The sequence below is a fragment of the Echinococcus granulosus genome (genome assembly GCF_000524195.1).
Source record: "Echinococcus granulosus chromosome Unknown EG_S00065, whole genome shotgun sequence".
NCBI lineage: Eukaryota > Metazoa > Platyhelminthes > Cestoda > Cyclophyllidea > Taeniidae > Echinococcus > Echinococcus granulosus.
Genome location: NW_020170445.1, coordinates 315,218 through 329,221, shown reverse-complemented (window position 1 = coordinate 329,221; position 14,004 = coordinate 315,218). Strand labels below are relative to the sequence as shown.

At 43.2% G+C, this 14,004-nt stretch overlaps 1 protein-coding gene across 1 annotated transcript in view; it reads left to right on the top strand. All coding sequences in view use genetic code 11, as the record gives it.

The window, feature by feature from the left end:
* EGR_06900 (TATA-binding protein-associated factor) overlaps window positions 1–14,004 on the top strand; it is a gene marked incomplete at both ends in the record, with an annotated part of 46,165 nt that overhangs the window by 13,473 nt on the left and 18,688 nt on the right. The window contains 10 exons of the mRNA XM_024496149.1: window positions 589–629; window positions 3,873–4,101; window positions 5,500–5,595; window positions 7,059–7,283; window positions 7,429–7,748; window positions 8,782–8,980; window positions 9,850–9,954; window positions 10,743–10,895; window positions 12,048–12,148; window positions 13,332–13,690. Of these exons, the coding sequence (XP_024349461.1) occupies window positions 589–629; window positions 3,873–4,101; window positions 5,500–5,595; window positions 7,059–7,283; window positions 7,429–7,748; window positions 8,782–8,980; window positions 9,850–9,954; window positions 10,743–10,895; window positions 12,048–12,148; window positions 13,332–13,690 (1,828 nt within the window). The remainder of the gene's footprint in view (window positions 1–588; window positions 630–3,872; window positions 4,102–5,499; window positions 5,596–7,058; window positions 7,284–7,428; window positions 7,749–8,781; window positions 8,981–9,849; window positions 9,955–10,742; window positions 10,896–12,047; window positions 12,149–13,331; window positions 13,691–14,004) is intronic.

Genomic DNA, 14,004 nt, shown 5'->3' with positions numbered 1-14,004 from the left:
AGGGCGTCCTGGTATCAGGGTGAAGATCGAATCGCAGGTGGCTGAAGTGCTTGATATGGTGCCAGGTGCAAGTAGAGCGAAAGGTTTTTTGTTGTTTTAAATGGTGGTAAACTTTTCAAGAGTTGGCTGTAAGAGAAGCCAACATTACATTGCCATTAAACACCTCTGTTTCCATCCAAGGTTACCAATGGCATTTTCAGATGCGGTGTCAACATAAACCATTACTGTTACTTTTTGTCAGCAATGTCACGAATTATTTATTGCACAATTGAATCGCCAACGCGCCTCGGATTCATCCAACTTCCTAGATTGAAATGTATTTTAGACGCCATTGCTCGTCACTTCCTGTCACTTTCTTGTCAGTACGAATGTCTGTATCCTGTACTACTATTAGCGTAATTTCCCTAGTCTTACCGTTGTTGGGACTACTGCGATGAGAAAGTTAGGTATCAAACACACATGCACGTCCGTGTGTGCACAGTCCTTGACCCTATGGGGTCAACACGAGGGCGTTAAAACAGCTGCTCCTCCATCGACACAGGCTTTTTGTCAAATATTTACCGTAATGACTCTCCTTTTTTGTTTTAGGAGAGTGTCAAGCAGGCCTATAAAAAAACCAAAGAGTCAAAGTAAGTCAATCCCTGCCTATCCATCTACTCCCATTTCTGTGAACAAAATGAAGTCTTACAAACAGAGTCACTCGTGCATGCGGAAAGTACCAGTTCTGAGGATAACGTTACTAGATTGTGGTTTTGTTTTAAGGTACCAGTCTGCCCCAAGTACTCTTATTATCTATCAGTGCGACTGAATGAAAATCAGAATTTCCTTAAATTTGGTAGATTTTGACAGGCTGGTTTATTTCATGCCCTTGTGTGATATGTTGGGATCGTTCGAAGAACTTACCTTCCTCAGCAGGTAATCAAACCACTTTGTCCGGTTTTCGGTTTGTCTTGTTACAATGCCTCGTCGTGAAGTGAAGGCATTCTACGCATTTGGGGTTGCTAACCGATTGACCGACTTGTGACACGTGATAGCGAAAGAACGAAGATATTATTGGTTATTCTCAAATGATGCACCCACTACCCTACTGCTAAATGTCCCTTTTGGACTTCTGAGGCATGAATCACTTCATTTCCGTAAGGCAACATTGTGTGTGTGTGGCGCATTATAAATGGAATTGCTCACTGTGAAGTGTTCACTTGGTGGAGGCCGAAAACTTCAGGCTCGAGATTCATTTACTCGATGTGATGCGAGGTGACACAGCTGGAAGGTGGTTGATGATCGCTTTTTGTTGCGAAGACGCTAGGGCTAGGGAATCGCATTGTTGCTCCTATCAGGCAACGCAAGATGTCGCACAAAGCTAAGCTATGGAGAGGATTGCGCTTTGGGATGGGCCGTCGAGGGGAGGAGGTACTAAGTCACGTCATCATCTGCAATGTTTGAGTGGTTAATTCACCGCTTGATGAGTCGCGCCTCTTGTTGGGAGGCTTGAAGCAGTAACCTGGAAAATTGACAAGTTGGGGATGGGGAAGGTGAAAGCAGAGGTAACTAGGAGTGGGCTGTTGTCTTCAAGTGAGGAAAGGTTTTATAAAAGTGTAATTAGTGGCATGTTTGTGTTTATGGCTGATAAATGCATCCTTATTTCCTGATTTTGCCAATCGCTCCTTGGCTTTGCAATTGCAGTCCGATGTGGATAGTGCACACCCCTTTTGTCGGTGAATGCGGTTTTATTTCAGTGGGCTTTCCAAGTGTCACCATTGTCTTTGCGCCCCCTTTTTACCTCAAATGATGCTCCCTGATTCTCAGCATTGACAAAATTTGGACAAAGCCGTCTAGGTATTATGACCTTGACTCCATCTTAGCTTAATCTACTCTTCGAATCTGTCAAAATTAGTTGAAAGGAAGTGACTCATTGCCGCTGCACTTTAATGCAGCATTTACTTCGAAGTCTGGTACAAAACGGACGTTTGAGCTGCAATTCGAATTTTTACATCTACTTTTATACGCGCGTCGTTAGGAAAAGTGGTACCATAAGTTAACTCAGTTGAGGGATCTGGGCAGCATTTAGGGATGGTCGCTCTTAGGCAGGTCGTTATTCCTGCTTTCCTAATACACATCTTTTTCCAAAAGCTCAAAATCGCACTTCGGTTCGAGGATGGAGCATAGGAACTAGCTCTTGCCAGTTTAAATTACAATCCTCCCTTCAGAAGGAAGGAAATGCCAGATGAATTAGATCATTCTTTTCAGACCAACTGGTTATCAGTTTGTTGGGTCAACTAAGTGGCCATTTAGAGGATAGGAAAGATGTCGCTGGTGCATTGGATTGGCAAAGAATTAGAAAATGAAAGCTTCCTGGGAAAGTTGTGGTGCCCCTCTCTCTTTCCATTCCTCCTTTTAAAGCACCGTGTAAAAGGTGAGTCCAACCTGGGAGTGAAGCCTTGTCAGCGTGACTTTCCTATTCATCCTAGCTTGCGCGAAGGCTTATTAACACGAGAGAGATTACCCTTTTCGGGTAAATTAGTAACCTTCCGTTTGCCCAAGCTAGGGGATTAACGAGAAGAGTGTGAGAAAATGCACTCTGCACCAGTCACAATCTGCCTCGTTTCGGAAGTGGAATGAGCACTGCCTCGATAAAAAAACAGAGCGATTGGAGTAAATAATGAAAAAAAAATAAATTGTCCGCGTGGATTCCTTTCTCTGCAACTGTGGGCTACTATCGAAACCGATGCCTGAAATGCTTGTCTTTTTGGGATCCATGAATGAGTAGATTAGTAGGCTCAAAACCTTGAAAACGTGACATTACAACGAAATATTGCTGTATCGAAAGGAAGTGCAGTTAAATCGGGAAGTGCCTCATTCACTAGTGGAGTTTTCCTTATACAATATGAGCGTATGATTGGTAGGCTGGAACTAGAGTTAATTACCTTTTGGAGGCATCGAAAACCGTGCTTCACTGTGAATAAACAACATTAGTGATGTTACCGCCACTATGCAATTGGTCTCAGCTCATCAGAAATGCACTTACGCCTGTACAAGTGTTTTGGTACTACTTACTATCCTACGGCATTTGCATGTGCAATTTCCAAACCGAGCATTCTTGGATGCGAACACGTGTGTGGAAGCGCTCAAGTTTGCAACCGGAGTCATCCCATTTATTTTTCTGTTATCATTTTTGTAGCTGGTATCCTTGTTTTGACAGGCGGATAAAGAATCTTGATTTAGGCTAAAACACTTCAGCCCTGGTTTGGAGTGCGATTTTATGAGCATGGTGAGGGAAAATGAAGAACAGGATCTTGAAATGTCTCAAATGGAAGGAGGGGTCTCGCCTCCTGTCCTACATCAACCTGGCGGTCAGATCGCTTTACACTGCCCATACTTTGTAGTTTTTAGACTTTTTAAGGAGAAGATGAAGTTAATGAAATTAAGGCGGCTATTAAAAATTCATAAAATGTATTCAAAACTAAATATGAGTTTTAATATCAGATTCACCTTTTCATTATGCTCCTCTTTGATGGTCTCTGTCCTCAACGGTTATCCCTTGTATTGATTTGGTGTGATATAGCCAATTAGATTAGTTGTTTATAACAAAGTGTTCATGTCCTTGATATGCAGTCCTTCTCTACTTTGTCTCCGGTTTCGAAAGCGTTAAACTCCATGCGAAGCATTGAGGACTTTATCGACAGTTGATCCCCGCGGATACATTCACAAGCATAATTACTTTGGCGTATCTGCAGTTGATCTTTCTGGCTTTACTTCGTGCTTTTAATTGTAATGAAGCATTCATCTGCGGTTTTGCGCTCCAGATTAGAATATGTACACATTTACTATCAGTAGGAGTCCTCAATTCTCTTCTCCCTTCGCCCTCTCTACAGAGCGACGGCTTTGAAGACGGAGGCGGGGTCGGTCACAATGGCCGCAGCATCAGCAGCAGCGGCGCAGACGGATTGGCCGTTGAACAGCATGTGCGTGCGTCTCCTGGCTGATCTGTGGGACTGTCGTTGGGAGACTCGTCACGGAGCCGCTTCGGGTCTCCGTGAATTGCTTTCCTTTCCCCAGCACACTCGTCAAGCTGGTGGCAGAAATGGCGCCTCTGAGGAAGAGGTTAGTTTTTCCTCTATTTATTGACTTTTGCTGGTCCAAGCTGCAAGATTTCATGGTTTTCCAATCCAGGTTAATTAACTTTTATTAAGTCGTCATCTCATGATTTTAACCACCACCCTGTGTCGGTTGGTTTTAAGGGTTTTTAACGAGGTCTTATTTGATTTTTCGAAGATGCTTAGTCCTGGGTGGTTTGGATTTTCTGTGTTTAAAGGGGAAGTCCAGTAACACTGGATGTTTAAAACAAGTGAGTTGGATGATTTTTTCAGAGTTTTAACCAGGAAAGGTGTGAATAAATAAAGGAATGGTTGTTTAGGTGAATGAATGATTGAATGGATGGACAGACTAGTGTATAGATGAATGGGTGGATGAAGTGATGAGTCGATGGATATAGTTCTGAGGTTGATGAGTGAAAAAAGGGTAGACTGAAAGATGAGTAAATGAATGAATGTACAAATTGTTCATCGGATGTGTGGACACATTGTTAGATAGGTGGGAAATGTAAACTTCGCTGACCTCTTTTCTTCCACGCTATTTCTAGTGCAGTCTTTCTTTCAAAGTCAAATAATTTTTTTTCCAACACCTCTTTTGGTGAATTGCTCCCTTTGTAACGTTTCCGTACAACTAGGGATCATGACATCATCGGTGTCCCGCTGAAGGTCTGCTGTTCGGAGGTCAGACTGTCACCGTAGTTTTTTGCACCTACTAGCAAACCAATACGATTTTTCCTAGCCCGTAAATATTATGCAAACTCTTATGAAACTCTTTTCATGCTACTACATCTTGTGAGGAGTTTTGTAAATTTGATCTTATAATCTTGCGACAATATGCTATATTACACTAGAACTAACGTAATTTGTCAAAAGTGGTCCTGAAGCTGATGGCTTCGTTAAATACCGCTAAATTAATCTTGTAGACACGTATCTCTCCCATTGGGTGCTTCGAAGTGACGAAATATGACATCTGGGTACTGTCTTAAAAACTCAGTGTTTGCGTCTTTCGATCCTTTTACGTAATTCTCTTACCACAGAGGAAGTCGTTCGGGATTGGGAATTAGTAGTAGCCCATTTATGAGGGAGATACTATAACACAATCATTATGAACAGAATACGCCTTTTCCCTGCCTGCGTCAAACCCGGATTTTCTGTGGTACAGCTGAAGGAAGCGATGTAGTTCAGGTGAAACACACCACAAAAATTCTTAAGTGGCCTGACTCAAACAGGTTTAACACCTAGAAATGACTCACGCCAATAAAGTAAACAAAGCTATAATGGTCTTTGACGCAGACACAAAATTGTTGCAATGGCGAAGGCGCAAGACTCTTCAACTGAACTAAGTTATTACCTTTTTCATACAAAAATATGCCTTTCCTTTCATTCCTTTCCTTTTTTGACTTTTCAGAATCGAACTGCCAATCGTGTTTACCTTGAAGACGTAGTTGTGCGTGTTCTCTGCACCCTTGCGCTGGACCAGTTTTCAGATTTTGCCTGCGATATGGTGAGTTCTTCCTCATATTCTTGAAAAAAGTATTTTTTCGCCTTGTCCGGAGGTCAAACTTACTTCCCTCTCGCCTGTAGGGGGATGTCAGTTGAATCAAAAGACCTGATTCAAGGTCTTGTTAAAATTTCGTTAATTCCACCTATGCTGCTGGCCTTCCCACCCCTCTCTGTGCTTACTAATAAGGCCATACGTGGACGTCTTTGGTGACAAATTGGACGCCAAACAAACCACTATGCTCAATACCTTTTGTTTCCTGCGTATGATATTGACAGTTTAAACCGATGCTAGGGCATTCCGATGGGCAACTGGTTACTGTGGAAGGGCATCTTTTGCGATTGACTAAGCTCACAGAGCTCCATAGTGGAAGGTTTGTAGAAATCGCATGGACTTTTTATAGCCATCTACTCTTTAATTTTTGTAGAATGATTAGCAGTGGGACCATATCCCAATTAAATGTGACTAACTTGTCCGTAGTGTTTATAATAATCCTGCGAACAGAGGCGAATGATGGGTGAAATCGAAAGACTTAGCATTTTTGAAAATGATTAAGGTAAATATCTGTTCAGCACAAAATCACTAATTAAAGGCCAAGGGAAGTGAATTTGGGAGGAATTCCAAGGAAGGCTGCGCAGTACTGCGGATTTTTTAAGTAGACTTCACTTTTAGGTAAATGTGCCCTTGAAAAGCAATTGACATGAGAAATGTGTCATATGAAATGGAGTAGCGACCGAGTTTGATCATCTCGACGCTCGTAGTGCAGTTCGCTTGTGAGCATTTAATTACTGTTTCATCGACTAGTCTGATCAGTACAAGTTCACAGAGAATGAGATGGTTTAGCCTTTCATGCTCAAGTTTTCTTTGAGGGAAGCATAGTTGCATATTCGAAAATACAAACCCTCTGACTTTACTTGTATCCGAAGGTGTATTTGAGTGTAGCCTAGAGAGTACCTGCTAACCTTCTATTTCGAGAACGCAAACCTACGTGTTGGAGCCGTTTTCCACAATCTGCAAGCCATACCTCCTCAGAGAACTTTCCCTAGAGTGCCTGATTTCTGGTTAAAATTTGCGAGATTCCGCTTCGTGCTAACAAATTGTCCGAGTCCCTCCTAAGTACGTTAGCAAATACTCATTTGTCAACTAACGTGTAGTGAGTGTTTGCAGAATGGCTGGTGGGCTGTAGATGGGAAGCGATACAGAAATCGCGTAGTTGAAATATAGCTGCCTAGGCATTGCCTGTGGTCACTCTTCAGTGTTGGTCATTACCACGTAGTCAGTGGTTGTTTCGAAACTACCCACGAACCACGTATGAAAGTGATGCATTTACCTTCCCTCAGAGCAAAAGGATATTTGAGTCGTACATAAGAGCTTGTGTAGTCGAAATGTATGAAGAGCATATCGTTCAGTTGACAGGTTAATCCCAAGTTTGGTGAGCAATTGCTCTTCCTCTGATTTGCACCTAGGTGGTGGCCCCTGTTCGTCAGACAGCAGCACAATTACTGGGCGTGCTCTGTCTCCACTTGGATGTGGGACAGGTGCGACTGGTAGTGCAACACCTCCTCTGTCTCGTCTGTCTCCTTCGTCGTCAACGTCAGGAGCCAATGAAGCGTACTCGTACGCCCAAGGTCAACTGGATGGTGGTGCATAGCGGGTTACTGGGACTTAATTACCTTCTTTCTGCTCGAAGTGTAGGTGATATTGTGTCTGTTGTATCGATAAACTTAGTGAAGGTGGTTAATTTCCATCAAGCATACTTAAGTATCAGACCTACATGGGGCGCTGCAGTTGGTGGAGTTTCAAGGATACCACATCCTCCCTCCGACTATTTTGTAGGACCTTGCAACAGATCTCCTGCCTTTAGTCTACGATCCTCTGACAAACGTCCTCTTTCCACGTTACGACAACAGCAACAACGGCAGTGCCGTCATTAAGGGAGGGGCGGAGGTGGAGGCAGGAGAGGAGGATCTTCGCTGTGCCGCATGCAATGCTCTCCTCTCCCTCCCTCGCGATCTTCTCATTGCTCATGCCAACGCCGTGGGCCACCGTCTGGTGCACTGTGTTTGGCGTCTACTTGAACGGGCGGCTGGAGAGCTGTCTCCTATCACAGGACCCTTGCTGACACTTGCTTCGGGGTTGATTGACCATCCTACGCCGTAAGTTGTCAATTTTGTGTGAAATGAATGCCTTCGGACGTGGTTTAGCTTCAGGCGTTGACTTTCTCAATCCCGATGTCTGATTTTGTTATGCAGTTAACATGTGTGCTATGATGTCCTACAGACAACGAGACCATTTATTTGTCTTCCTTCGTAAATTGAAGCCCAGCTGTCAATAAATTTGCACTGTTTTGTGTGTTTTTCATCGTTCTTAAATTTGGTTTGAAGCTGCTATCCGATGGAGCCGTTGCTTTATCAAGTACTCCAATGCTCACCGCGGGTAACTGCTTACTTGCCCTAAATACGTGCCCGTATTCTGCTTTTCTGTGGGCCATAAGGTGCTTGTTGTGCTTTCCTCATTTCTTAGTGATGAAATTGATTGGCCATCCTTTAGTTACTACCAAGGTGGACATTGACTCTTCATGGTGTTGATCTTTTGTGCTTAGGGAAGCCCTCTTAATCGTCTTGCTAGGGTATTTTTCCTTCGGCAAGCGATGTGAAGCTATTCGATCCAACGCTCGCGGTTTGTTTTGAGCTCTTTTTTAATTCTGATTGTTGCTTAGTACTTTATCCTGTACTCTCTTGACCTGATTCGTTGTGGTGTGGATTTAAGAATTCATTTTTCCTTATCAACGACTAAATACCACCCACTTTTGAGGTGGCAAGAGCTTATGCCGGCAATATTACAATCCAAGTCTGCTCGTGTTTGGCTCTCGGCCTGACCTTTAAGCTCCCCTTTCCCTGATTAAGTACTACTTGATCTACTGCGTAATCAATTGCTCCAATAGCCAATAGTAGTGCGACCTTCGCTTGAGTCGTGCCGCCGATTTTCAATTTTATCTTCTCAAACCAGAAGTGGGGCAATGGGATGGTGTATTTGCCCCTTTTATTTGAGGAATTTGAATGTGTAAGTTCAATTAGCATTTAAATTTAAGAAGCTTGAATTCAAATCACTGCACGAAAACACAGTGAAACAGGTATTTCAAATCGTCTAACTTGAATGAAACCAAGACAAAAATGTTTCTTTGTTTAGCTCTCTAGTGGTGAAAAGTGAAAGTAAAAAGGAGGATGGGGACGTGGCGGTGGTAAGCAGTGCTCACGACTCCAAGGCGGTGGAGGAGTTTGCGAGACGTGTTGTTCTGGTCCTCCACTTCGTGCATCACTCCTCTTCTGACATTCGTCGAACTGCCATTCAGACCCTCGATTCCTTGCTATCGTTGCGTCTTCAAAAGGTAGGTATTTGAGTGTCTACTGAATTACTCTTGCCGCCTTCCTTGCTGCACTAATTGTTGAATTGGACTATATCCAGGAAACGGGAACGTGGGAGTCTTGAGCTAAAAAACAGCTTTCAGTGTTGGATTTGTTCTTAATTTCCAAAAGATTTCCCAGACATTTGGGTAAAACTTCCCACTCATAATACATGCTTGGGTGTGCAAAGGCACGCTTCATCTGTGCCCTTTCTAGTGGTTCTACTTGACAAACTGGTTTCAAACTGCTTAATTTTACGATCAAAACTGCGGATTCCGACGCCTCAGTGGACTTGATAAGTTATCACTAGCATGAGATATTCTGCTTTTTTCCTCGTAATATGTAGTTATTGTTTAACAATTTCAACACATCATTCACCTATTGTCGTTAGGAGCCTTCCTCATACGTTCAGTAGCATTGAGAGTGGCTGGTTAGCTCTATCGTTGCTGGGTTTTCTAGACGCATTCAAGGCAAAGTAGCTGTAAGTGTGCATTTGTTTCCTTATCAACGTGCTTGTTGGAAGCCTTCTTTTGCACAGTCTTGAATCGCATTTCTAATGTCGGAAAAGGCATTAGGGATTGAAAGTTTTTTTCCTGTCGCTTCGGCAATACCGCTACCTTTAAATGCTTGCTCCAAATGATGGACTAACCAGTTGATTAGTTGGTTTTTTCAACCTCAAATTTTTCCAGCCACTCCTTTGAGGAATAAGAAACAGCGATCTGCAATTTTCGAGCTCTCACAGCCTTTTGAACTTCCGTTTGCCTCAAACCTCATGCATAATCAGTACGTGAAATTGCAAAGAGGATAAAGTCAAAATCAAGTCAAATGTTAGTATCCCACCGTCTGTCTTCAGATTAGCCATCAGATGGAACCGTCTCTGTTGGAGTGTGTATTTGAACAGCTCTTCCATCGTGCCCTCTTCGAGCCTGACCCCAAGAACATTCGACTCATCAGTGATGTAAGTTATTCTCCAAAAAAGTCTCTCTTTGGCCTTTTCATTCACGGCTGAAGTGCTTAGAAGCTTTACTGATTAAGAGGGTCTATTAGAGGATAGTTGAAGTTTTTATTGGCAACCATTCTTGGTTGCATATCGCTCCCCTCCTTAGTTCGTCTGTTCGTTAGTCCATCAACGAAATTCCGGTCGTACCAGCATCACTAGATCTGCGGTACAAATTAAACACTGAAATATATTTCCAGTTCACTTTGTTACACAAATGCCAAAGTGGCGGCGTGAAACCATTGAGTTATGAATGGAGCCTACACTTCGCCCATCCTCTTTTCAACCCAACTTTGAACTTTCAGTCACCTAAATCGGGAATTTCGTTGCTGGCGTTAGGCCGTAGTCCTGCATTTTTCACATTTACCCTGTCGAACCTAAAAACCCGTCCTCGTTCGCAGTTTAATGCACCTGACCATCAGTCTAAAATGTGTAATAAATTAACAGCCTGACTGTCTTCTTGAGGTCTAGTCGCAAAACCGTATATCAAAAGTTCTGCAACCTAAAATGGTAGTGATTTGAGTCGCCTAACTTTTGAATGAGTCTTCGGAAATAGGAATTCGTTAAGTTTATTTTGAACATTGACTTGCTGCTTCAACCGTAACGTAGTCTTGTCACCAGTTCTCTAGATCTGTCAATGGCTCCTCATTTCAAATCTATTTCTATATTTGCCACTACAACTCCCAATCCTGGAACTTCTGAACCCACTAACATTACACTTGTGCACCTCTTTCTCCCGCCATCCTAAGCTTTGGCAAAGATTGGCCGGTGCGGTGCCAGTTGGACTGCTGGCACAAGCCACTCTCAATCGCGTGGACTTTTGGCTCTGTCAGGCCATGCAACCCACTTCCATGCCCTTTGCCGACACTATGCTGCGTCTCCTAACTTCCACCACCAACCACGTAGGTTATTTTTTGCTGAAAAAGTCCTATTTGGGTGTGTTTTAGCGGTCAAAAGCGACCACTTTTATGGCTACCTTCGGTCTAATAGGTTAATTAGACACCTCTCACTGTTTGGAAGTGTCTCACGCATTTATTTAGCACATTTTTGGGTTCAATCAGATCATTTGAGAATATTCCACTGCAGGAAAATCCAATTTTTTGACTCATTTTGGGAAAAATCTTTTTTAGTGTTTTTAGATGTCAGCCTAGTTTAGATAATCTTTTGTCTTCTGGCAACGGAACTATCTTGAAGCATTTAGTTTAAGCCTTACCTACACCAATGGTATTGCCATTAGTGCGTGGGGTCGAAGTGTATTTGGCCTTTATGCTTGGAAAGGATATGATCCGAGATGCCTCCGTGGTTTCACACTCACAGGAGACAATTGATTTCAGCAGAATGTGAAGTTCGTCTAACCCGCCTAAGTGATAAGCCAGATTGTGTAGAATTGCCATTTCCGTGAAATATTGCAAAGATGTCCTTTGAGCAAAACAGGCAATGTTGATTCAGTCAATTTTGAAGCTAACCTCAAAACATTAATCAGGTTAGCCATGTCAAGTCACCACTTTATGGGGCTAAAGTGATCTGAATTCGGGTAAACGAGTGGTGCGATAGCGACACGATCGAATGGTTTGAAAGGGCACCTGAACCACAACAATTGTTATTCGTAGGCGTCGGTACGTATTTAACAACTTTAAATGTACGACTTCACAGAAACCACTTAGTGTATTCAGTCTTGTTTACGATGCATCAGGCTATCTTGCGTAAACCAACTAAAAGACGTTGATTCAATGAATTTGCATGAGAAGAGCTTTCATTGTTGGATTAGAGGATCAATGTTGGTAATTGTGTAATAAAATGGAGGCAAGCTAATCATACAGAGGATCACAGAAACGAGGGTTACTAACTTTCTGTTGGTTACTGATCACGGAATAGGCCGTGCTGTGGTGGTACATGCAGATTGCTGGGAAGCTGGGTGTGTACCTTTTACTCCTCTGTTGCATAAACTGCGCCTAAGTAACCGTTGTGAGAAGGGGATAAGGTTGTTGCCGTGGCGATGGTTTGTTTATTTCGTTGTTCATTTGGTTGTCTTGCCTTTCGGTGAAAACATGAAGGAGACGACTCAGACCTACTACATCGGTGGTTATGAGTTGGGCGCCACTAGCGAACGCGTGCGGCAAAGTTTGGCCCTGGAGACGCGCATCACTGCCACAGTGTGAGTACTTCACTTTTCATTTCATTTCCTCCTTTTCTGGACTGTCGATTTTGTGTTTTTCATGGCGGTGATCTGTTTGCATGAGCCTTTCATGGATGGGATTTCGGAGTAGAATCGCTGCGAATTAGATTATTTTTGGACGCTTAAATTTCCAGCATTTATTTTCTCATGTAGCAACGCTTAAAACTGTTTAGCTGATATGAGGCACCTTTACCAAATAGCGTAATTATCAAGTAACCCATGAAAACTTGACTAGTAACTCGTTTAATCCTATTTGTTATTCCTAAGAAGTAGTGTGGCTTGGTGATACAGATGAAGGCTAGCTATTCCATCGGTCACATTACGTTAGACACTACTGCTCGCTGTCCTTGACGGATTACTTTTCTAATCATTTTAATCGACAACATTGCGTGTAAATCTGGCATTTTTTATAGAAAAGAAGCTGACAGAGGATTCCACGCTGTTGGTTATTGGCTGCATGCATCTTGCATGAAATGTATACTTCTTTTTGATAATGTGTACTTTTTGCAAGGTCAAAGTAGGCCAGCGCATCAGCTTTCTAGCTATCAGTGTGCGCTTTTTTACCCAAGAAGTTGTGGTTTATTATGCAAAGTCAAATTTTTTGGACGACAAAAGCATACCGACGATTCCCTGTTCAAAGTAAAGTGATCGGAGCAGGCATTTCGTGAAGTTGTTCGTATCGCAGGATATGAGCGCAACGGTGTTAGATTTCGAGCTGATATTTTCTAGATATGTGGATCCGATAAATTACATCTTTGATATCCGGTAGTCCTCCAGGTCCCCTCTTAGTGAGTTTATTGTGCAAATCTCGGAGTCGATTGAAGACTCGAGGAAATGTGGGCAGATGTTCACCCACCCTTCCTGAATTTTATCAGTTCCCAAAACTGGTCTACTTATTCAATCGTCTTCCTCGAATTTATGTGGTTATCAGGTGGATGGACTGGCGTCTGCCACCGTATCCTAAATGCCTTCCTCTTTGAGCGTAGATGAGCAAAGAGAAATTTCATTTGGATATACCGTTTTCCTGTTTGTCGGCTTTCCTGTCAATGAAATGTCCCTCTCCTTAGGTATGTATTTTAGGAGCTTGAAAAAGCTTTTGCATCTCCTTTTTGTGAATGGGCTTCGAATATATCCTCAAAGCACTCATTTCCAATTTTTCCAGACTGCTGGCGAGTCTAAGCAGCCGGTTGTGTGAAAGCAGGCTTCCCACGATCGTAGCACCTCCCCCCACCACTGGTACGACGGACTCTGCTTCGACGGAAGGAGGTGGGGCCGGAGACAGCGGTATCCCCTGTGGGGAGATGTCCATAGGCAGCTACCTGTTAGAACACGTAGTGGGCGGCACGCATTTGCGGGACCGTCTGGGCATGCAGCGCTTTATTGGCAGTCTCCTGCTCGCCGCATGGCCTCCTGCCGCCATCTCTAGCGCCACTGCTACCATCGGCGGTGGTGCCAATAGCGAGTTGCCGAGTCGGTTGAATAGCTGTCTCACGAATGTGGTCTACTACGAGGAGATACTAGGTGAGGTTGTCTTCCCGTCTGACCTTCCCTTTGCTTGTTTGCTCATCTATCTGTCCGTCCATATGCAAAGGGTTTAAATTAACCCGTTCACTCATCCTGCTATTTATCTACCCACCCACTTAGTACCTCCTCTGGGCAGCCTATTTTTCATCCCTCAAATAGTCCACCTTTTCGCCCATCTAGTCTCTTATAACTGCATTATTTCTTGTTATCCATCTATCCTTTCATTCACTCCATGTTCAGCACATTCAGCTTCTCAGTCATTCATTCCCTTTCTTTGTTTACCCATTCATTCATCTATTTATCCGTCCATA